Below are 26,293 nucleotides of genomic sequence, written 5' to 3'. Positions count from 1 at the left end.
GCATGCCAGGCCTCCCTGTCCATCACCAACTCCCAGAGTTCACTCAAACTCACGTCCATCGAGTCGGTGATGCCATCCAGCCATCTCATCCTCTGTCGTCCCCTTTTCCTCCTTTCCCCAATCCCTCCCAGCATCAGAGACTTTTCCTACAAGTCAGCTCTTCGCATGAGGTGGCCAAAGTACTGGAGTTTCAGCTTTAGCATCAGTCCTTCCAAAGAACACCCAGGACTGATCTCCTTTAGAATGGACTGGTTCGATCTCCTTGCAGTCCATGGGACTCTCAGGAGTCTTCTCCAACACCACAGTTCAAAAGCATCATCAGGTGTCACTATCTACACGCACAACCTTAACATAGATGTCTTTTTGTGTGTTTTTTTTTTATTGTAGTATAGTTACTTTACAATGCTGTGTTACTTTCTGTTGTACAGCAAAGTAAATAAGTTATACACATACATATATCCCCTATGTTTTGGATTTCCTTCCCATTTAGGTCACCACAGAACACTGAGGTCCCTGTGCTATACAGGGACCTCATCAGAATACATAGCAGTATATAGTTGTTCTTAATATCAATTCTTTTAAGCTATTGACACTACTGACACTACATGTGCTTAGTCTGTCAGTTAAGAATCTCTTGATTTAAGTTGAAACAATCCTATATATAATATCTAGCAATAATTTAAATTCAACACATTATAAAAATATCAAGTATTCATAATAATGTGGAATAACCAGAAAGAACATTCACAGACTGCTAATGAGAATGTAAACAAATAACAACTATTTAGCAATATGTACTAAAGCTTATAATATGCATATTCCCAGCAAGCCCACTTCTAGACATATACACAACAGAAATGCATACAAATATTCAACCAACAGATATATCCAAGAATATCCATAGCAGTACTGTTCATGTTGGCTCAAAACTAGAAACAAGCACTTCCCCTGGTACTCCAGTGGTTAAAGACTCCACGCTTCCACTACAGGGGCACAAGTTCATTCCCTGGTCCGGTAACTAAAATCCCACATGCCATGTAACATGGCCAGAAAACAAACAAAACCAGAAACTAACCAAATTCCCAGCAACAGAAGAATGGATAACTTCTGGTATATTCACACAACGAAAGACAATAGAGAAAACAAGTATACCTCACAATATGAATGACTCTTACAATATACAGTTAAGACGTCAAAGTCAGACACAAAAGAACAGACACGATATGATTCCATTTCTACAAAGCTCACAAACAGGTAAATTAATTTATGGTATTAAAAGTCAGAAAAGTCTAAGTCACTCAGTCATGTCCAGCTCTTTGCAACCCAATGGGCTACACAGTCCATGGGATTCTCCAGGCCAGAATACTGGAGTGGGTAAGTTGTTCCCTTCTCCAGGGGATCTTGTCAACCCTGGAGCTGAACCAGGGTCTCCCACATTGCAGGCCGATTCTTTACCAGCTGAGCTATCAGGGAAGCCCATGTTAGAAGTCAGAGAGTAGTAACTGTAAGGGGTAAGGGGGCTTCCGGGCACTGAAAACATTCTATTTCTTGATCTGGATACTGGTTACCCATGTGTATTTAACTTGAGAAAACTGAGTTTTCACTACAGCAAAGGGGGTAGAGTGAATCAAGCCCTTCTACGCTATTTGCTCCCTAAGCCTACCCTCCCCACCTCTCAATTGTCTGCAGACCGTTTCTGTCTCCAACTGAGCCAGGATAGGAGCAGAAACAATATTTAGCGGCTACTGTGTGTCAGGCTTCCCTGGTGGCGCAGCTGGTCTTCCTAGCAGTTCAGTGGTCAGGACTCCAAGCTCTCACTGTTGAGGGCCTGGGTTCAGTCCCTGATCAGGGAACTAAGATGCCCCAAGCCACGTGGCATGGCCAAAAAAAAAGAAAAAGATGACAGCTTGATGAAGAGAAAAGAGTAGTAGAGACTTGAAGATGGAGGGCCTGGATTTGAGTTCTGGTCCTGCAACTGTGTGTGACTCTGCAAAAGTCAGAGACTGTCTTAAGATCTACCCTGTCTACAAGTTGCTCTAAGGATCAGAATGAGACAACATATGTAAAAGGATTCTGTAAAGATAACACTTTGTGGTTATCCATTTATTCATCTAACGAATATTTACTTAGTATCTACAATATTCTAGACTCTGGGGTTTCAAAGGTGAATAAGACTGGCAAGGTCCCTACTCTCATGAAACTTCACACTTGTAAGTGGGAGACATAATAAACAGATAAATGGGCAAGAGTTTCCAACAGTGATAAATGCTCTAAAGAAAATAAAACAGAGGGATGTGAAAAAGAGTGGAAAGGGAACTACTTTAGATGGAACAGTCATAGAAGGCCAGGCTGAAGTGACATAGCTCAGACCTCAAAGGATTCTTCAGCCAAGTGAAGACGCAAGGAAACAGGTGCTGTAGGCATAAGAACAGGGCAAGTTTGACATGTTTGAAGCACTGAAAAAATGAGGTAAGCCTGGAACACAAGGCTGAGTGAGAAAAACTGTTAGCAGACAAGGTTGAAAAAGTGGACAGGGGCTAAATCCAATATGGCTGGATTGCTATAAGAATATTATCAGTACCATAAAGCTTTTCTTTTTATTAACGTGGCCAAATTGAATCATCATGCAAATATGTAGTGTACCCATTCACAAAAGTAGGACCTCTCCAACTTTTTACTTGAGCAACTCTATGGCCAAAAAATAAGTGGAAAGATCCTATACAATGGCCCTAGCCATAAAATTCTTAAGAACTACATATAAAAACATCATTTATGATGATGTTTGGAAAGTTAAATAGTCAAAAACCTCAAGAGCAAACAGAAATGACAGAATTATAGAATGAGTTGAAAAAAAAAAAGGTTTTTAACAGAAAAAGTATCACTGCATTCAGCAAATATTTATCAAGCACCTACTTTGTGTCAGGCATGCTCTAAGCACTAGAGATACATCAATGAACAAATCAGTGAAGATTTAAGCAATAATTGAGCAGAAGATTTAACTGTAGAAATATAATACCAGAACTGAACTTCAACTTATTTTATGTCTTAGCATTTTCTAAAATAGGAGTCATAGGCTTAGTCATATGCACCTGTCAGAAAGCAAACTTACCAAGGAATTCTTAATCACTTCACTCCTATAAAATTCTGGAAAAGAAGAAAAAGAACAGTAAGTGATGTGGAAGAAAATAAGCTCACTAACTCTTAATCCTATAAATTTTTTAACATATGCTCTAGTTAAAAAAAAAAAAACAGATAAACATTTTCAAGGGTCTATTCTCTCTATATATTTATCTATAAAAATTAAAATACAGATTATTAAATAAAAGTTTTTTAACTGAAGCATAGTTGATTTACAATGTGTTAGTTTCTGGTATACAGCAAAGTGATTCAGTTGTACATATACAAATATTTATTCTTTTTCATATTCTTTCCCATTACAGTTTATTATAGGATATTGAATATGGTTCCCTGTGCTACACAGTAAGACCCTGTTTAAAATTAAAAAGTTTTAAAGAGAAAAACACTGGTAAAGAAAGGTCAAAATCTGTTAAGATTTCATTTAGTTATTTTTCTCTGACTGGCTCCATTTACCCCAGAGTCTAAGGTAAGGCCTTAAAAACTCAGACTTTACTCTCCCTTAACTACTGCCATTGTCTACAACCAGTTCTACATGCTCCATTAGTCTCAACCATCTCCAGTGATTCTCCATTGTAGTACTGTGCAGAGAACATTCACCCAGCAACCAGGGAACCAAAGTTCTAGCTCTACATGTCATTAACATTCCGCTCGCATTTTCTTGGGCCCACTTCTTCATGACACTTTTGACAATCAGACTAGTAATCAAGGCCTTCTATAACCACTAAAATTCCATGATTCTACACACCTTCATTTATACTGTAAATGTTACAAAGCCTGAAGATACAATTAAAAGAAAGACTGTGTCAGAGGTTCACACAGACATGCCTAAGAACCCTTCAGTATTGCCTCTGCTGTCTCTGCCGAAGTTACTCTGTGACGCTCTGTCAATGCAGAGCCTACAAGGACTCTGTACCCGTATGCTGCTATAGGGCAATAGTCCCCAAGGGCGAGCCACAAACCACTGATATATGAGACGACTTTAGGTGATACATGGATAAACTTTACTTTCTCCTAACATTGAAATTTATGACTCATATACCCAGCCCCTAACAGTAAGCTCCATAAGGGCAATAGCATTTTCGTTTTGTATAACTGCTGTGTTCTCAACATGTAAAACTATTCCTGGCACAGAGTAGGCACTCAGTAAAATTTTGATTGAATCAACAACTTCACAGATTGTGGGAAAAAATGGGACTTCTTAAAATATATTCAGTATGTAGCATTAAAAACTTGCCAAAGTAGTCCACAAGACTGAAGTGTGGGAATCATCAAGCAGTAAAGGAAAAGTGGGCCTGGATATAAAGTTCTTACGGGCAAGGGCGTTTTGGTTAAAGTGTTTCTTCACAAAAAATAGCATCTATACTATTCTATGCTTGTCTTCCCTTAAAAAATAATAATAGTGATAATCATCCTATTTTGTGGCAAGATAGCCACAACACACTAATGAAAAAAGCAGGTTTTATGAGAGAATTTACCACAGGATACAAATTTCTACAATTACATGAACAACATTTATCTTAAGTGATAGGGTTAGGCTGCTTACTTTTATTAATTGTTTGGCAGTTTTTAAATTTTTCCATTTTGAACAATTACTTTAAATAAGAGAAGGGATAATTCTAATTGTTTTTAAAAGGAAACTTTTCTTGATGAATATTTAAGTTACTGATAGTTTTCGGATATTTTAAGTAACATTATATATAATCTTTGAAAGATATATATTCTAAGACACATGAACCTATAAGACAGACTTCAAGTGAAATTGCAAGATAAAAGGGAAAAAAAAGCTTGAATTTGATAGATATTGCCAGATTGTTCTCTATAAACATTGTACCAATTTACAGTCCCACTTAACAGTAGCCAACGCTACACATCTGTTTGTTTTTAATTAGCTAATTCGCTGGCTGTGCTGGGTCTTCACTGCTGCACTTGCGGCGTTTCTCTAGCTGCGGAGAGCCGGCGCTACTCTGACTGCGGTGCACAGGCTTCTCGTTGCTGCGGCTTCTCTTGTCTCAGAACACAGGCTCTAGGCACTCGGGCTTCAGTAGCTGCAGCACACGGGCTCGGCAGGGCCCAGACTGCAGGCTCAGCAGCTGCGGCACACGGGGCCTAGCTGCTCCACAGCACATGGCATCTTCCCAGAGCAGGGATCAAACCCATGTCCCCTGCACTGGCAGGTGGATTCTTAACCACTGGACCACAAGGGAACCCCAACCTCAATATTACCCTTTTCATTTTTTCCCAAACAGTTAACCAATGCCAATCATAAATTGGCTACATACATGTACATATGTATGTACGTGCATGTGTGTGTATATATACATATGTTCTTTTCTAATATACATACATATACTCTAATTCATTCCCAATATGTTTCTGGGGGGAAGAGTTTTGGGGCTAAAATTGTGTTCCTTGTTATTACAAGGTACTTTCACTTAATATACTTTTGTATTGCCTAATTTGCTCCAAGTATGCAATATTTTTTAAAGCAGTGGAAAAAAATTAAAGCTATTCCTTTTTTCTTTTGAGAGAATTCCTCAGCTTAATCTGTAAAGTGTCTAAAGTAAAGAGTCTCCAACATATATATCTCCAGCTCTAAAAAAATGAACAGCATTATTATTTTTTTCAAAACTTTGCTGACTAGCTATATACATACATAAATGAAACTAAACAATTTGCTTTCCCCATTAGACGCTCAAAATGGACTTGCTAATTTTAATGGAGAAAGGTCAACAAAGGAGCCATAGAGTTTGGAAAGGAATCACCAAGTCTAAAGGAATTTCTAAAGTGTTAAATGTGGGCCTACACTGTCTACCATTCTGCTATACTTTGACTGTCAATGAAATCAGCAACATGGTGCACAACAAAACAGTGAATTCAGGAGAATTTCAAGTGAAAAAAACAGTTCCAGTCCCCAATGCACCATGTATAAGTTTGACCCTGGACAAGTCAATTAACTTTCCTGGGCCATAGTTTCTTCACCTTTAAAGGAGAATGACACCTGGAAAATAACAGGGCTGTCATGAGGCTCAAATGAAATACTGAATTAACAATACTTTATATGCTATCATTGTTATTAATATAATTCTGTGAATTTTCATTAATTCAACTTGAGCAAAACTATTAGACAAATAAAATTTCAAAAAGATATCATGCAAGACTAGCTCTACATGAAAGGGACTATTAGATACAAATGCTTCTCTATCCATGCTAAGACCTAAGCAAACAAAGCAAGCAGAGACTGCAAAGCATGGTTCCAATGGCATGTCAAAACATGCTATTATATAGCATTCCATTTATTTAACAAATGCTTTTTAGTATCTCAACTTCACTCAGAAAAGAAGAAACAAACTTAAACTCTATAAACTATTTTCCAACTATCAGATTGGCAAAATTTCACAAGTTTGATTGCACAGTCTGCTGGTCAGGCTGTAGGGAAAAGGGTACCCATACACAGCAGGTGGGAACATCGACAAGGACAATTTTGTAATATTCGTACTTCCACTCTGGAATTTACCCTAAAGCCTTACTAGCACTCACACAAAATAATATATACCAATGAAACTGTTCATGGCAATGCTGTCTATATAGCAGAAGGCCAGAACAACTAAATGCTCATCAAAAGAAGTCAGTTAAATAAATTATGGCATGACTGTTCAATGCAAAACAGAAAAAAAGAAAATTAGAGAAGCTCTTTATGAAATAATATGGGAAGACATCTAAAATATATTAAGTGAAAAATGCAAGGCCCAGAAACATATATATACACATATACAATTGGTACAATTTTTACTCACAATTGCATAAAGAATATCAGTAAAGATAAACCAGGTATAGCAAAAAACTAGCAAGATGAAACAGATGAGAGGAAGATTTTAATATAAACCTTCATATATATATTTTGAGCCATGGACTGTATTAGCTATTCAAAAATTAAATGAAAATATCTAGGGGCTTACTTTGTGCCAAGCACTAGTCCAAGTATCGGAAACAGAGAAATTTCTACTCAAATGGAGCTTATATTAGTGGAGAGAGACATGCATTAAGCAAATAAGTAAACATACAGTTATGTCAGACAATCTGGAGTATCGTGGAGAAAAATCAAACACAAAAGACGGAGAGAAGAGTCGCAATTTTTAAAAGGGTTAGTCAGTGATCAAGCTGAGCTTCTCTGAGGAAAGATCTGGCGTGAAGACCTGAAAGAAGGCAGAGGAGCTAGTCATGTGGCTATCAGGAGGAGGGTCCAGGCAGGTGCCTTAAACTGAAGCCGATTTGAATTCAAGAAAGCCAAGGGCAGTAGGCATGGAACAGAGAGAACTAGAAGAGGAGAAAGAGACAAGTGCTGAGAGGTGAGAGACGGTCAGTTCCTGAAAGGCCTAGGAAACAAGAAGAACTTTTGCTTTTACTCTGAATGCAACAGGAAGCCACTGGAGGCTTTGGGGGGAGGAATAACAGGACCTGACTTTCATCTTAACAGGATCTCGGTTGAGACCACACTGAAAAGAGTGCGTGGGCAGACAGACCTGTTAGAAGTCTACCTCAACAACTCATGCATGATAGTCTGGAGGTAGTAAGAAAAGAGAAGGTTATTGATATATTTTGGTAGTAAACCAAAAACATCTGCTGAAAATTTGGGTATGGAATATAAAAGAGGACAATGCAGGGTGATTCCAAGGTTTCTGGCCAAGCAAATGGAAAGAGCTGCCATTTTCTGATAGAGGGATGAATACAGGAGACAGATCAGGGTTAGAATATCAGACTCACTGCTGAATCTATCAAGTTTAAGTCACCTCCTAGGCTCCAAATGGAGATGCACAGTAGGCAACTGAATACATCAGTATGAGTTCAGGGGGGAGGCGAAACTAAAGAAACGCATTTGTAAGCTGTTAGAGTGACAAGTGATATCTGAAACTATAACACATGCATGAGACCCCCAGACTGAACTATGTAGAGGTCATCTTCTAATGCATCAAAATAACTGGCTGGCATTCCAGGAAAGCACAGGCACTCACATTTCATGCGGGAGAAATAACTATGGCTGAAGAACAAACTTGATTTTATAAAACTTCCAAGTTTAAGAAGGAACCAGTGTTAGAACTAGTTCCTCATCCATTGACACAAAGCTTTGTTCTCTGGGAATGTAATAAATGGTGTTCAATTTGAACTACCTGAGAAATAGACAGTCTCCTAAGAGCACTAAAAAAAGTGTCAAAAAAAAAAAAAAAACAAACCTCATAGCTTCTTACGCTCTGCTGTGAATTCAGCTGAAATAAAAGAATAACTAAGAAATCAGCATTTCAGATATTCTTCCAATTCAAAAAAACAAAAAAAAACTTCTTCTGAAACTGAGAATGACGCCACCAGGCAGGTGGTACAGGAGGTTTTTAAGAAGAGCCCATGGGCCTTCCACTGTGGTCAATCCTACACCAAGGGCCACACGATGATCATGCAACGGATATTCACGTTTACCATCACAGCTCCAAGAAGACAGTTCAGTCCAGTCGCTCAGTCGTGTCCCACTCTTTGCGACCCCATGAATCGCAGCAAGCCAGGCCTCCCCGTCCATCACCAACTCCCGGAGTTCACCCAAACTCATGTCCCTTGAGTCAGTGATGCCATCCACCCATCTCATCCTCTGTCGTCCCCTTCTCCTCCTGCCCCCAATCCCTCCCAGCATCAAGGTCTTTTTCAATGAGTCAACCCTTCGCACGAGGTGGCCAAAGTACTGGAGTTTCAGTTTCAGCATCAGTCCTTCCAATGAACACCCAGGACCGATCTCCTTTAGGATGGACTGGTTGGATCTCCCTGCAGTCCAAGGGACTCTCAAGAGTCTTCTCCAACACCACAGTTCAAAAGCATCAATTCTTTAGCACTCAGCTTTCTTCACAGTCCAACTCTCACATCCATACATGATCACTGGAAAAACCACAGCCTTAACTAGACGGACCTTTGTTGGCAAAGTAATGTCTCTGCTTTTTAATATGCTATCTAGGTTGGTGATAATTTTCCTTCCAAGGAGTAGGTGTCTTTTAATTTCAGGGTGTATTAATTAGGCTTACTAAGTAAAGAGTTTTCTGGCTCCTCCTATGGCAGTGAAAAGTTACAGAGCCGACCATACAGCCCCAACAAGTCTACTATGTCAATAGACTCCATTCAACCATGACATTCTGGAGCAGAGGGAAGTTTCAGGAATCATCAATCCTCTCATTTTAGAAATAAATTAACAGCACACAAGAGGAACTAAATGCCACAGCCAAAGGGCTTGCCAGTCAGTAATAGACTCAATACCACTACTAGACACTGGACTTCCCTGTGGTCTGAAACCAGCTAGTCCCTTATTGTGTTAATAACCATTTTATTGAAATAACTTCAAGAAACAGTCCAAAAAAAAAAAAAAAGGAAACATTCCATAATAACTTCTAAGCTCAAGATATAAAGTGAACTAGAGAGGACAAGAAAAAAAACAACAACAACAAAAAATCACTTTGTTTTCACTGTATCTCTTGGACAAGTTTTTATATCATGGTCATCAACCAGTCCCATGACTACCCTTTTTAGAAACTACTATTATGCATGTTAACATTACAATTCCAATAATAATTGCTATCATTTACCAAATACTTAAAATGTACTAAGTTCAATGTCAGTAACTACTATCAAAGGTAACACTAGAGCAAGAACACAGAAGTTCTAACAAAGACAACCAAGAACTGATTATATGGAAACCTATAAAAAATGTAAAGTACTTTGGCATTGTCATATATTGCTAGTGATGAAGCCAATTAGTGAGCAGCAGACCAAACCTAATAAGATCTGCAAAAATACGTATACCCTTAGCACAGACAGTGACCAAACTGTTTCATTTTTCTTCTGGACACAGAAGACAATATTTTCCCATGCCCTGTTCACCTAAAAAGGATGATGTAACTGATATACGGCTAATGGCATGTCATGGAATTGATGTGGAACATTTCCATTTAAAAATCTCCCTCAAATAATCCCTCTCCCTTGCCATACGAGAAGCATCATTCCAAAACAGAAGCAGCCTGGACACCTGAGCCACCAGTCAGAGGAGAACTGCCAGGCCAGTATCTGATAAGTACCAACTACACTGAACTTTGTTCGGTTGCTCAGTTGTGTTGACTCTTTGCAACCCCATGGACTACAGCACGCCAGGCTTCCGTGTCCTTCACCACCTCCCAAAGATTGCGCAAACACTGAACTCAGTGTTTAAGAAATTTATTATGCCAAGACACTGAACGACTCATAGCATTTGTTATAGTAGCTAGAGTTACTCGTTCAGATTAATACAATTGTTTTAAAAATATGCAGTGGTTAGAACGAAACCGAAGAATGAAATAAAACTGTAAAAAAGGTGGAATTTACAGTCCTTGTTTCTTTGTCCAAAAACTACATAGCAAGCTATTTCAGTATATAGTATATATACTTGTATATAGTTGGTATATAGTTACAAACTGTTACATAGCTGGTATATAGTTACATACTAGCTGAAATAGCCAGAACTAATATCAATGTAGTTTTAATCCTAATTCAATATTCCTGCTATTATACTATTTTTCCTCTTTTACAGTTTTCAACATAAGTCAACTGATTATGTCAAAGCGTCTTTTGCCTAATATGTATTCAAAAGATGCTTGTAGTTCTGAATCAAATATCTGATGTCCTCTTAGAATTATCACATATGGAAGAATCCACATTTCAGTATGAGGAAATGAATTCAAAGAAACCATGCAATTCTAAAAATGAGCCCATATACACAAAGAATTACAGATATGATAAGATATGAACTAGGTCCAAATTTTACCACAAGACTAAAGGAATCAATTCTATTTTAAAGACAAGCAAATTAGTACTAGATACTAGACTCAAGTAACCTATTTAAAATGACTGCTATTGAATAATTGAACATTAACATTCATAAAGAAATGATAAATTTATCATTGTAAGGCTCAGCTATCCAAAAGAACTATCCAAAAGACATGTTTCTTCAATATATATAACAACGGCTCAAGAAATGTTTTCAGATAGCATGATAACTTAGTTCTCTAATAAGCAATACTAGCAAGAGATGCAGAGAATCATTTGTGTTACAAAAGAATAAAAATGAGATCTAACGATCTGTGGGTGGCAAATCCAGATTCTCTTACCTTTATATACCTTTTCAGTGTTACACAAGTGAAGTGTGAAGTAGGTATCAAGGAGCTGATGGCCATTCCTATTAACAATGTTCCGGGCAGCAATGTTCCGAAGATGTCTAAGACGACGCTGAAACACAAAGAAAAACAAAAAGAGGAGCATTCAGTTTTTCCTCTTCTAAAACCTTCTGAAAGCTACAATTCAAAGATAAAATTTAGTAAGTTGTCCCAGTCATTTATTTGTTGAGCCAGCAACCTTAACCCAGTCTTTTATTTATGCCTCAGCATCTCTTCTGTTAAATAGGAGTTATTATTGCCCTGTATCATTTACAAAGCTGTTGGAAGCATGAAATAACAGAAATGAAATATTCTTGAAAAGTATAAATATTATATAAATCCTATATACCTGTAGAATAGCATCAGTATTTTTTGGAATATTAACTAAGCAGTAATTTGCTTTTTTCCCATCAGAAAGATGCTGGTAGAGATGCAAAGTCCAACTCACACCAACACAAAATTAGCAGTTATTACATACACACACCTCTGTTGCTAGTTCAGTCTGACGCCAGATCATCTGTTACAACCAAGAAAAGAAGATAACGACAAAAAAAACCAAAACACAGTAACTCACTGTTCACTTCATCAGGCCAGTAACCCAACTGTTGTCAGTTTAAATTCTCACTTGACCAGCAGTCAACCAGGCCCTATTTTTTCATTAGGCCTCCCTCCAACTGGAATGCAAAAATTATTTGAAGTCCTACGTGTTGGAAATGAAAAAGCTCCAAAAGCAACAAGAGAAATCAACAAAAATATAAGATGCCTAAGTGTTACTCGCGCAGTTGTGTCCAACTCTGTAGCCCGCCAAGCTCCTCTGTCCATGGGATTTCTCCAGGCAAGAATAATGGAGTGGGTAGGCATTCCCTTCTCTAGGAGATCTGCTCAAACCAGGGATCAAACCCAGGTCTCCTGCATTGCACGCAGATTCTTTACCACTGAGCAACAGAGTACAGAACACCTTAAGATACCTTAAAAGTGAGTGAAGTCACTCAGTCGTGTCCGACTCTTTGCGACCCCATGGACGGCAGCCCACCAGGCTCCTCCGTCATGGGATTCTCCAGGCAAGAATACTGGACTGGGTTGCCATTTCCTTCTCCAGGGTAAGATACCTTAAGAGATAGCCAAATCATTTCATATCAAGAGAAAAGTTGGCAGTGAAGTCTGAGCACAACAGATTCATTCTCAATAGCTAGTCCCCTGTGTCAGTTGATTATTTCAGAGACTGAAAAATAGAAACCAAGTGCTCAGTTTTAAAATATGCTTAAAGCTTTCCCTTTAGGCAGAAAGCCCACTTTGCTGAGGTAAGTCCATCATCAATTACAGGTGCAGTCAGCCAGCAAAGCACAGTTCTTCCTTTCCATGTACACAGCAACCTAATCCTTTCTCCCAATCTCTTGGATAGAGAAGGTTATTGTCTAATAAATTTATTTAACATTCTAAGTATGAAAAACCCCAAATGTATTTATAAAAAGCTCCTAGGGCTTACTTTAAAAGATTTATATTTCTACAATCTGCCAAAGGTTTCCATTTCACACCCGAGATTACAGCAACTATTTCCTCCAACCACATATTTTTCATTAGCCTTCTGAGTCAAGATTTTAAATTGACAGGAACCACTAATAGCCTAAATACATAATAATCACATCTATTTTGCCAAAAGATTCCAATCTTGGTCCTCTATTCAAAGACTTGAAAACATTACCTAAAGCCTCCAGCATAAAGTACAAACTTCCCATTATTCCCTTCAAAGCCTTGCACAATCCAACCTCTCCATACTTGATCCTTACTTCCCACTAGATCTTCCACACACCTAACCCCCAGTCACAAGTGACTGCTTACTGTTCCATGAAATAGATCATGTAAGGTCCTAGATTCATGTTTTTGCCAATGCTAGCTCCTCAGAGCTATCTATTGAGATTACCATACAGATTTTATCTTTCAATTTGTTTATCTGACGTATCACACAGATTGATTTGCGTATACTGAAAAATCCTTGCATCCCTGGGATAAACCCCACTTGATCATGGTGCATGACTCTTTCAATGTATTGTTAGAGTCGGTTTGCATTTTGCTCAAGATTTTGGCATCTATGTTCATCAGTGATATTGGCCTGTAATTTTCTTTTTTTGTGATATCTGAAGCACTAAAATAAGTATTTTCATTACACCATGCTTAACTAAATACAAGATGGTCTCAGCAACTGGAACAGACAAAGGAAATCAACTCTTGGGTAAATCACGGATATAATCTTGGTGAAGGCAGTAAATATACACGGGGACCTCTTGTGCCCTTTGTCTTGGTTTCCTCTTTAAAATATTCATCCCAACTTTATCATAAAGATGATTATTTTAAAAAATACTAAACATGTGAATTGCCAGGCTGTATAAAGCACAAGCTAGAATCAAGAGTGCCAGGAGAAATATCAATAACCTCAGATACGCAGAGGACACCACACTTACAGCAGAAACTGAACTAAAGAGCCTCTTGATGAAAGTGAAAGGGGAGAGCGAAAAAGCTGGCTTAAAATTCAACATTCAGAAAACTAAGATCATGGCATCTGGTCCCATCACTTCATGGCAAATAGATGGGGAAACAGTAGAAGGCGAGAGACTTTATTTTCTTGGGCTCCAAAATCACTGCCGATGGTGACTGCAGCCATGAAACTAAAAGACACTTGCTCCTCAGAAGAAAAGCTATGACTCAACCTAGACAGCTTATTAAAAAGCAGAGACACTACTTTATCAACAAAGGTCCATCTAGTCAAAGCTATGGTTTCTCCAGTAGTCATGTATGGATGTGAGAGTTGGACCATAAAGAAGGCTGAGCACTGAACAACTGATGCTTTTGAACTGTGGTGTTGGAGAAGGCTCTTGAGAATCCTTTGGACTGCAAGGAGATCCAACCAGTCCATCCTAAAGGAGATCAGTCCTGAATATTCATTGGAAAAGCTGATGCTGAAACTCCAATACTTTGGCCACCTGATGCAAAGAACTGACTCACTGGAAAAGACCCTGATGCTGGGGAAAACTGAAGGCAGGAGAAGGGAATGACAGAGGATGAGATGGTTGGATGGCATCACAGACTCGATGGACCTAAGTTTGAGCAAGCTCTGAGAGCTGGTGATGGACAGGGAAGCCTGGCATGCAGCAGTCCATGGGGTCACAAAGAATTAAACATGACTGAGCGACTGAACTGAAACTTTAATAAATTAGATTAACAATATTAATAATATGCCAAAGGACCTACTAGGCACAGGGAACTTATATTTAACATTTTGTAATGATCTGGGAGAAAATAAAATATAAAAAGAGTATGTTTTTTGAAAAAAAAAGATAAAGAAGAATATATATGGGACTTCCCTGGTGGTCCAGTGGTTAAGAATCTGCCAGCTAATGCAGGGAACTAAGATCCCACATGCCACGGGACAAGTAAGCTTCGTGAGCCACAGCTACTGAGCCGGCACTCTATAGCCCGTGCTCTGCAACAACAGAAGCCTATGACCTGCAACTAGAGAGCTCCCCGCCTGCCACAGCCAGAGAAAGCCTACATACTGCAATGAGAGCCAGCACAGGCAAAAATAAAGAAACAGAAGAATGTGTAAGTGCGCTTGTCTATGTAACTGAATCACTGTGCTGTACACCTGAAACTAACAGGATATTATAAATCAACTGAACTTCAACAAAAATGAATAAGAATTAACAATAATAATTATATGCCAATGTTAATTTTTAGTTTTTAAAAATGTAAAATGGTAATGTATGATGCTAACAAATAGGAAAAGGAGTGCATCAAGGCTGTATATTGTCACCTTGCTTATTTAACTTATATGCAGAGTACATGAGAAACGCTGGACTGGAAGAAACACAAGCTGGAATCAAGATTGCCAGGAGAAATATCAATCACCTCAGATATGCAGATGACACCACCCTTATGGCAGAAAGTGAAGAGGAGCTAAAAAGCCTCTTGATGAAAGTGAAAGAGGAGAGCGAAAAAGTTGGCCTAGAGCTCAACATTCAGAAAACGAAGATCATGGCATCTGGTCCCATCACTTCATGGGAAATAGATGGGGAAACAGTAGAAATAGTGTCAGACTTTATTTTGGGGGCTCCAAAATCACTGCAGACGGTGACTGCAGCCATGAAATTAAAAGACGCTTACTCCCTGGAAGTTATGACCAACCTAGATAGTACATTCAAAAGCAGAGACATTACTTTGCCAACTAAGGTCCATCTAGTCAAGGCTATGGTTTTTCCTGTGGTCATGTATGGATGTGAGAGTTGGACTGTGAAGAAGGCTGAGCACTGAAGAATTGATGCTTTTGAACTGTGGTGTTGGAGAAGACTCCTGAGAGTCCCTTGGACTGCAAGGAGATCCAACCAGTCCATTCTAAAGGAGATCAGCCCTGGGTGTTCTTTGGAAGGAATGATACTAAAGCTGAAACTCCAGTACTTTGGCCACCTCATGCGAAGAGCTGAGTCATTGGAAAAGACTCTGATGCTGGGAGGGATTGGGGGCAGGAGGAGAAGGGGACGACCGAGGATGAGATGGCTGGATGGCATCACGGACTCGATGGACGTGAGTCTGAGTGAACTCCGGGGGATGGTGATGGACAGGGAGGCCTGGCGTGCTGCGACTCATGGGGTCACAGAGTCGAACATGATTGAGCGACTGAACTGAACTGAACTGAATGATGCTAACCTTAGGGAAAACGGAACAAAGGGAATTCTGTGTACTGTCTTTGCAACTTCTCTGTAAATCTAAAATTATTCCAAAATTTTAAAAAATGATAAGCTATTTGTTGCCTTTTTTCAGAATCAGGAAGTGAAAAAGGGACTAAGAGTGCCAGTAAAACAACACTTCACAAACATTATTTAAACAGAGCTCCTCTCTTCCATCCCCACGCATTCATCTCCTTCCTTCAGTCTCCCATCTCCTTCCTTCCTCCCCTTCCACCACGGTTTTATGCAATTAAAAAGAAACATTGGAAGGTTAAACCAGAAGCTCAGAAAATGACCTATGGGGGTGAGAAGAGGTTGGAGGAAACAGAGATATAAGCAAGACTTCCCTGATACTTCACTATGTGGTTTTGCCTTCTGTACCATAAGAATGATTTACATAATCAAAAAATAAAGTTAAATAAGAAAAGTTTAAATCAACTGCTACTGCTAAGTCACTTCAGTCGTGTCCAACTCTGTGCAACCCCACAGACAGCAGCCCACAAGGCTCCCCCATCCCTGGGATTCTCAAGGCAAGAACACTGGAGTGGGTTGCCATTTCCTTCTCCAATGCATGAAAGTGAAAAGTGAAAGGGAAGTCACCCAGTCGTGTCTGACTCTTAGTGATCCCATGGACTGCAGCCTACCAAGCTCCTCCATCCATCGGATTTTCCAGGCAAGAGTACTGGAGTGGGCTGCCACGGCCCAAATATTGAAGAAATCAAGGTGACCTAAAGGATCCTCTCTAGTTCTCAGTTCTCCAGAACATCTGTACTTGACCAAAACAATGTATAATTACATAGTTTCAAATATTTGTCTATTTTCCCAACTAGACTAAAAGTTCTATACGGGAGAAATTTGTTTTATTAACTGCTATATCTCTACCACCTAGATGAATAACTAGCAAATAGTAGGAACACAACAAATGGTTTTTGATTGAATTAATACATGTCCAGAATCACTGCAGATGGTGACTGCAGCCATGAAATTAAAAGATGCTTATTCCTTGGAAGGAAAGTTACGACCAACCTAGACAGCATACTGAAAAGCAGAGACATTACTTTGCCAACAAAGGTCCGTCTAGTCAAGGCTATGGTTTTTCCAGTGGTCATGTATGGATGTGAGAGTTGGACTCTAAAGAAAGCTGAGCACTGAAGAATTGATGCTTTTGAACTGTGATGCTGGGGAAGACTCTTGAGAGTCCCTTGGACTGCAAGGAGATCCAACCAATCCATCCTAAAGGAGATGAGTCCTGGGTGTTCACTGGAAGGCTGATGTTGAAGCTGAAACTCCAATACTTCGGCCACCTGATGCAAAGAGCTGACTGATTGGAAAAGACCCTGATGCTGGGAAAGATTGAGGGCAAGAGGAGAAGGGGACGACAGAGGAGAAGATGGTTGGATGGCATCACCAACTTGATGGACATGGATCTGGGTGAACTCCAGGAGTTGGTGATGGACAGGGAGGCCTGGTGTGCTGTGGTTCATGGGGTCACAAAGAGTTGGACACAACCGAGCAACTGAACTGAACTGATACATGTCCAGACAATTAACACAGTAAACAAGGTCTTGATATGACCTAGGTCGTGCAATGAACCTGAGTGGCCTGGAACCCATAGTGGTTTCTGACACCCACCCATGAGATGGTGGGAGAATACAGAGCACTTCAAACCTAAGACTGGACCTCAGAACTGAAAGTGGGGGTCAAATCTTAGCAAGTGCTTCTGGACTACAGCAAATTCTCAGCATTCACCTACCTGTAACTATATCAAGGTATACCAGGCACCAGGAATTGATGGCCTGGAGGCAACATCAAGCATAAATGTACTGCTTTAGACCTTGTCTAAACTGAGATGGCTGGATGGCATCACCAACTCGATGGACGTGAGTTTGAGTGAACTCTGGGAGTTGGTGATGGACAGGGAGGCCTGGTATGCTTCGATTCATGGGGTCGCAAAGAGTGGGACACGACTGAGCGACTGAACTGAACTGAAACAGAATTAAATATCAGATTATTTCTTCAATGGCCCATCCAAAGAAAAATTCAAATCTGTCTTATGATCTAAACTCGCTCAAATATCTCAGAAAAGTAAAAATAGTAAGTAATTTAAATTTATGCCGACTTTGGAATTACTCTTTTTGTTTTTGGCTGTGCTGGGTCTTCATTATTATGCATGGGCTTTCTCTAGTTGCAGCACGTGGGATTCTCATTGCGGTGACATCTCTTATTGCAGAGCATGGGCCTGGAGCACAAGCTCAGCAGCTGTGGCCAACAGGCTTAGCTGACCTGTGGCATGTGGAATCCTCCTGGACTAGGGATGGAAACAGTGTTCCCTGCATTGGCAGGTGGGGATTCTTAACCACTAGACCACCAGGAAAGTCCCAGATTACTCTTTAAGATAACATTCCATGCAGCTTCTTAAACTGCCCAATCACCTCACACTTTCTTAAAGCTTTAAGCATTCACAGTTAAAAAAGGCTCTTTGCATGTCTTTCTACAGCAGCAGCTTTAGGCAGCCAATTATAGATTTTAATTGATAAGTTGGAATTAAAATGGCTTTAAAGTCTTTGAAGCACTACCTAAAAAACATTCTATATCAAGGTTAAAAACAATCACTAAAACAAAATCTTATTCAGCTTTTATTTGGAAGATTGATGTATTATACCTAGAGCACAATTCTGATACCTGAAATGTTGGCAGTGGTTCGAAATCAGAATGATCCTAAATCCCTCAACCTTTTATTTCTTTTTTAAGCAAATCTCTCAAGAATAAATTCTAAAACAAGACTTAATTGGCATGTTTCCTAGATTTGAAACATCTGCTTAAGTAAACAAGCATTACACTAGTATGATTGTAGACTGATGCCCCTAAAGAATCTAAAAGGGTTGGATTTTCTTGTTAACAGTACTAATGTTCTTAGAAAACTGCTTTGAAACCTGAGTGAAAGTCACTCAGTCGTGTCTGACTTTGCCATCCCATGGACTATACAGTCCATGGAATTCTCCAGGCTAGAATACTGGAGTGGGTAGCCTTTCCTCCTCCAGAGGATCTTCCAACCCAGGGATCGAACCCAGGTCTCCGGCACTGCAGGCGGATTCTGTACCAGCTGAGCCACAGGGAAGCCCAAGAATACTGGAGTGGGTAGCCTATCCCTTCTCCAGCAGATCTTCCCGACCCAGGGATCCAACCCAGGTCTCCCGCATTGCAAGCGGATTCTGTACCAGCTGAGCCGCAAGGGAAGCCCAAAATGTAACAGTAGATTAAAGAACTTTTCTTGCCTTTTAAAATTTTGCTGTTTTATCTTGCCCAGCATCTGTTTGGTTTAAAAAACAAACAAACAACAACAACAACAACAACAAAATCTCAGATATTCCTCTGTAGAACGACCCTCCTCTGCTATCAATCTACTGTAGAATTAACCCCACTTCCAACTCCAAGGAGGATCATGTGACTCAGGTCAGGTCAGCCCTGATCACTCCCTCCCCCTGACCATAACAACACAATTAGGATCTATGGAAAACCTAGAAGTTGTATTAAATAGTCAATTAAATTCTTTTCCCCCCCTACTGGCCCAGAACCTGGAAGGACATAGGGCTGCTGTCATCTTTACACCATACTGAAACCTGAGATGAAAACTGCAAGAGAGCAGAGTTCAGAAGTGTGGAGCAAGACAGAAATAAGGTACTGCAAGAGTAGGCTAAGAGATACAAACTATGTACAAAATAGATAAGCAACAAAGATAGTGTATCGCAGAGGGAATTATAACCATTATCTTGTAACAACTGGTCATGGAGTATAACCTGCAAAAAGCAGAATCACTCTGCTCTACACCTGAAATTAAGTCAACTATACTTTAATAAAAAAAATGAAAGTCCTGCCTAAGGAATTTTACTGTTAGTACGACAAAATCCTACCTAAAATGAGAATAGTGACAGACACCAACCCCATCCTGATAGAACTGTTGAAGATTAAAACTAAAGAACACTTATATTGTAACTGTTCATCAAGAATTTTTCCAACTAACAGGTTAATAAATGAAAAGTAACATTCTAACTCAGCTGCAAGGTACAAAGAAATGTTTCATTTTGTTAAACATCCCCATATTTTAGAAAACGGTAATTTCTGATGGGTCAATCCATTTTTATTGATACAATTTTGAACCTCATCCTTGGTGACAGCAAGTCAAAACAACACCTCAGAACTAAAAGAAAACCAAAGCAACTTTTAGTAGTAAAGTAGGCCACTGGTGTTCTATGTTCTTCCCAAATGTTACCTTTCCTTTGCTGGTATCTAAACTTGGTCATGGGGTCGCAAACAGTCTGATATGACTGAGTGACTGAAGTGAACTGAACTGAAACTTGGTCTGGCTTCTGAGGTATAAAAATGACCAAAGAGAAATGTGATGTTCCTCCTCTCTGCTGGAGAGTGACTCAGGGAGGCTGATGATGGCTATCCTCCTCCTTCCTTGCACTCCTTGTTTATTAAAACAAGAGTAACTGTGTGTCTCCTTGTATCCTGCCCACTGTGCCAATTGTCTCGCTGTTCACTGAACCCAGGGTAGGCAAGGCGTAAGCGACGAAGCAGATAGGAGGAAGCTGAAAGAAGATGCGAGGAGCCGTAAGAACTGCGAACATTCTTTATTTGCAGCAGCAAGGCAGACATGCTTTATCCTCTAATGGCTGCCGCTACCACAAGACACAGCAAGGGCTTTTCAGGTGGTGCTCATATAGGCATGATGCGCATGCCCAGTGCTATAAATGAGCTCAGCTGTTACGTAACCATGCATGGTCACTGTTACAGTATGTGGGGCCAGAGCAAGGGAACGTGGGGCGGGAGTGAGAGGGAGTGGGGCGAGAGAGCCTGACCACCGCCATCTTGGCTAACTGCTCTTTCCAACACCGTGGTTCTTAAATATAATGACTCCACAAATCTCCACCATCACCAAACTAAACCACCACCCCATATACACCTTTCATGGCTCCCAAGACCACAGTGAGGTATCTTCTAAGCAAATTTTGAGTCTAATATGCGTAGTTCTACCAGAGCTCTCACAAATCAACAATACAATCCATAAACTATAGTCCTATAGAAATGGGGGCAAAGGATATAAAAAGGCAGACCACCGGAAAAGAAATGGAAATGGTCAGTAACAATATAAGAAGATGTATAATCCTACTCATAAAGATATGCACACCAAAACATATAGTCCAGCTTATGGAGACTGCAGTTACCCAAGAATGGTCCCACCAATACATCCCATCCAGTGTGATGCTGCCACTTCTCCTTTATGAAATGAGGTCTATGTTCCCTCCCCCTTAAATGACAACAGGCCTGTGACTATGGCGGAAATGATGTCATGTGACTTCTGAAGCTGAATCACAAAGTTACATGGACCTCTTTATTGGATGTTCTGAGAATTCAGTCATCCCTCGGTAAGGATCTCTAGTCTTTCCCATTCTATTGTTTTCTTCTATTTGCACTGATCACTGAGGAAGGCGTTCTTATCTCTCCTTGCTATTCTTTGGAATTCTGCATTCAAATGGGTATATCTTTCCTTCTCCCCTTTGCTTTTCACTTCCCTTCTTTTCACAGCTATTTGTAAGGCCTCCTCAGACAGTCATTTTGCTTTTTTGCATTTCTTTTTCTTGGGGATGGTCTTGATTCCTGCCTCCTGTACAATGTCACGAACCTCCGTCCATAGTTCATCAGGCACTTCTGTCTATCAGATCTAGTCCCTTAAATCTATTTCTCACTTTCACTGTATAATCATAAGGGATTTTATTTAGATCATACCTGAATGGTCTAGAGGTTTTCTCCACTTTCTTCAATTTCAGTCTGAATTTGGTAATAAGGCGTTCATGATCTGAGCCACAGTCAGCTCCCAATCTTGTTTTTGCTGACTATATAGAGTTTCTCCATCTTTGGCTGCAAAGAATATAATCAATCTGATTTCGGTGTTGGCCATCTGGTGATGTCCAAGTGTAGAGTCTTCTCTTGTGTTGTTGGAAGAGGGTGTTTGCTATGACCAATGTGTTCTCTTGGCAAAACTCTATTAGCCTTGGCCCTGCTTCATTCTGTACTCCAAGGCCAAATTTGCCTGTTACTCCAGGTGTTTCTTGACTTCCTATTTTTGCATTCCAGTCCCCTATAATGAAAAGGACATCATTTTTGGGTGTTAATTCTAGAAGGTCTTATAGGTCTTCACAGAACTGTTCAACTTCAGCTTCTTCAGCATTACTGGTCAGGGCACAGATTTGGATTACTGTGATATTGAATGGTTTGCCTTGGAGACGAACAGAGATCATTCTGTCATTTTTTGAGACTGTATCCAAGTACTGCATTTTGGACTCTTTTGTTGACTATGATGGCTACTGCATATCTTCTAAGAAATTCCTGCCCACAGTAGTAGATATAATGGTCATCTGAGTTAAATTCACCCATTCCAGTCCATCTTAGTTCGCTGATTCCTAGAATGTCGATGTTCACTCTTGTCATCTCCTGTTTGACCACTTCCAATGTGCCTTGATTCATGGACCTAACATTCCAGGTTCCTATGCAATATTGCTCTTTTCAGCATCAAATCTTGGCAGAAAGTGAAGAAGAAATAAAGAGCCTCTTGATGAAAGTCAAAAGAGGAGAGTGAAAAAGTTGCCTTAAAGCTCAACATTCAGAAAACTAAGATCATGGCATCCAGTCCCATCACTTCATGGCAAATAGATGGGGAAATAGTGGAAACAGTGGCTGACTTTATTTTTCTGGGCTCCAAAATCACTGCAGATGGTGATTGCAGCCATGAAATTAAAAGATGCTTACTCCTTGGAAGGAAAGTTATGACCAACCTAGACAGCATATTAAAAAGCAGAGACATTACTTTGCCAACAAAGGTCAATCTAGTCAAGGCTATGGTTTTTCCAGTAGTCATGTGTGGATGGACTCTAAAGAAAGCTAAGCACAGAACTGATGCTTTTGAACTGTGGTGTTGGAGAAGACACTTGAGAGTCCCTTGGACTGCAAGGAGATCCAATCAGTCCATTCTAAAGGAGATCAGTCCTGGGTGTTCATTGGAAGGACTGATGTTGAAGCTGAAATTCCAATACTTTGACCACCTGATGCGAAGAGCTGACTGACTGGAAAAGACCCTGACGCCGGGAAAGATTGTGGACAGGAGGAGAAGGGTACGACAGAGGATGAGATGGGTGGATGACATCACCGACTCAATGGACATGGGTTTGGGTGGACTCCGGCAGTTGGTGATGGACAGGGAGGCCTGGCGTGCTATGGTTCATGGGGTCGCAGAGTCGGACACGGCTGAGCGACTGAACTGAACGCGGTGAGGATGCCAAGCAGCCACATGTTAAAGGCTTGGCAGGTGTTCTCCTCAGTCCCAGCTGAGAGTCCAGCTATAACCTGACACACAAGCGACCATTTCAGCACCCAGCAGTTGAGATGCCAGAATTGATATCAAGTAAAGTACAGACGAGTTGTTCTCACCCACTGCGAAACAAAACTTTTCATGAGCAAAATAAATGATGATGTTTTAAGCCACAGAATTCTTTGTTTGTTACTCAGCAATATAAAACAAAGAAATCTATTAACCAAACAGTTTAGTTTCTGTCAGGGTTGATACTAGTAAGGAATATGATGGGGAAAATATAAACTGGTCCATTTTGGAAGGAGGGTGATTTAGCAACAATTACCAAAGTGTATACAACATTTGACCAAGCAATTCCACGAATCACAAAAACGTGGGCTAATATTAGTTATAAAAGCAAAAACTGAAAACCACTCTTAAACTGTGGCATATTCATACAATGGAAAATTACCTAACCATTACAAAAACAGAGTGATAATATGAAACACAAAGAAAAGAGCAAAAAAATTTAAATGTGCACATAAATACTACTGTACACCCTCAGTGATGCAGATCAAGAGTTGGTCAACTTGTTTTAAAAGGTTCTGAAAGTAAACATTTCAAGCTTTTCAGGGTGCATTCTGTCTCTGCAAATTATTTGGGTTTAAGCATGTTTGTTTATAATCCTTTAGCCACGTCAAAATCTTTCTTATTTCATCAGTTGTTACAAAAACCAATGACCATTAGCCACAGTTTGCTAACCCTTAACGTAGAAAATCACTGAGTTATGAGACTTTTTAAAGTAGAATTTTATTTGAAAAAGTAGTCAGACTTGTTCTGAATATCTTTCCCCTTCCCTGTTCTCAATTCACTTCCTTTTCAGATCAAGCCTTTACTCTCAGCATGGGACCAGGCTAAAGGGCATGGAAGAATTAAGGCCCAGGTTAACTCAGGTTACTGCTGCTTTGGCACACTGTTTTGAGGGGCAACAAAAGCAAACCTGGGAGAAAATGTTTTCCACATTTCCACAGAAGGTAAAAGTGCTGAATTATCAAATCAAGAATTTAAGCTTGAAAAATTAGGTCAGTCATTTTAAAACAAAAAAGCCCCTTCTATATTACAGAATTCTATTCTGTCTAATCTTTTGATCCCACCTGAAAGACTCATTGTGAAAAGTTTTGAAAGAACACAAAAATGCTTTAAAACTACCACTTGGGGCTACTGGATAGAAAGCAAATGATGCCAACAGTCAATGTTACGCATTTAAACAAACCATCAACTCTAAAGTCTCATAAAACACTTTATAGCTTCTGTTCCTAATTGAGAACTTTCTCTGACATAAATTACACAACCTCAGACCCAAAGCCCTCATTTTGACATTAACTCTCCTCTCACCCAAATTCAAATAAGTCCTAGAACTTAATTCAGTCACTTAGTAAGCACTAACAGCCTTCTCCACAAGAAAAGACCAAATCTATCTATAGCGCTCAACTTTCTATATTTCTTAGACATTTTGACTCTGGCTTGGTTTTTTGTTTTTTTTTTTCTTTAATCTCCATCCTATTCACCCCCAGTCTTGGGGGAAAGTCCAAACTTGCCCTTTCCCCCCATGATTCTTGAGAAGAGTTGCTCTAACAGGTCTTTGCAGTGACAGATCCAGTGTTGTTCTTGGTGAGTGTCTCGCTCATCCTCCCTCTCTTATTCCCCTTTCTTCTATTTTCCTTGCCAGACTATGCTAGGAACTGTGGGGATACAAACATGGGATTCCCTAGGTTCAGAGTACGTAATCTTTCTAAAGAACTGGAGTTTGTGCACACCAAAGAAAGCTAGTCTGAGGTAAAAGTATCCAGCATATACTTTCAAAGAGCATTTAATTAACGAACCGTTACTACAGAAATGTAAGACCGAACAAGACAGACACAGAACTGTACAGGATGACCTGGAGGATAAACACTGGAAGACAGAAGACAGCTTCAGTGGCCCAAGTACAGACCAACATCGTGCTTGCAATCTGCTTCAAAATAATCGGGGTGAGGCAAGTAGTTAGGCATATAGATAAAAAAAAGACCTACCATGAGGTGACAGTTATTGATGGTTATTACCAATAACAAGTAATAGGTACTTGGGAGTTTATTATCCCACCCTCCCGTATGTATGCATTTCAATATACATCGATACATAAAATATACATATAGATACTTCATTATTCATTGAAATTTCCATAATAAAAAAGTTTTAAAATAGTATCAATAAGAACAGAAAGGATAAGACTATGTAGGAGCACAAAGACAAAATTGGGCTTAATGGGGATACTAATTAAATAACGGATATGGTTGAGGACAAACAGAAGATTGTTAAAAGAAATAAAGGCGTTAAAGGATCCCTAGAGAAATAAGAACGAATCAATAAAAGTGCTAGGACAACAGAGTAGCCATCAGTAAAGGGAAAGGGAAGGAAAGAAAAGAAAATGTACATATATCAAATTTCAGATGGCTTAAATACATTCAAATGTAAATAATTAAAGCATAATAAAAGTTCCAAAAGGAACCAAGAAAGATTATTTTATAACCTCAAAGGTCTAAGAATGACATAAAACTCTGAAGCTATAAAAAGAGGGGGGGGGAATCAATAAAATTTCCTACATAAAATGTTTTTAAATTATGCATGACAAAAACTATCATATGCAAAGTCAAAGAAAAAAATCAACCTAACAAAAAAATTTCAATTCTTATAACAAAGACGATTTCACTAAAACATAAAGAGTTCATATGGGAATCCCCTGGTGGTCCAATGGTTAAGACTCTGCTTTCACTGACAGGGGCCTGGTTTTAATCCCTAGTCAGGGAACTAAGATCCCACAAGCTATGAGGCACAGCCAA

At 39.6% G+C, this 26,293-nt stretch overlaps 1 protein-coding gene across 2 annotated transcripts in view; it reads right to left on the bottom strand.

The window, feature by feature from the left end:
• Positions 1–26,293, bottom strand: part of UVRAG (UV radiation resistance associated) — a 327,753-nt gene that overhangs the window by 282,275 nt on the left and 19,185 nt on the right. For both annotated transcript variants that reach the window (XM_069553156.1, XM_069553158.1), the window contains 2 exons: positions 11,304–11,421; positions 3,110–3,144 (listed from right to left, as the gene is read on the bottom strand). In XM_069553156.1, the coding sequence (XP_069409257.1) occupies positions 3,110–3,144; positions 11,304–11,421 (153 nt within the window). The remainder of the gene's footprint in view (positions 1–3,109; positions 3,145–11,303; positions 11,422–26,293) is intronic.

This window comes from Ovis canadensis, chromosome 15, assembly GCF_042477335.2.
Source record: "Ovis canadensis isolate MfBH-ARS-UI-01 breed Bighorn chromosome 15, ARS-UI_OviCan_v2, whole genome shotgun sequence".
NCBI classification, from domain to species: Eukaryota; Metazoa; Chordata; class Mammalia; order Artiodactyla; family Bovidae; genus Ovis; species Ovis canadensis.
Note: the sequence above shows the minus strand (reverse complement) of the source record. Positions and strands in the feature narration are given on the sequence as shown.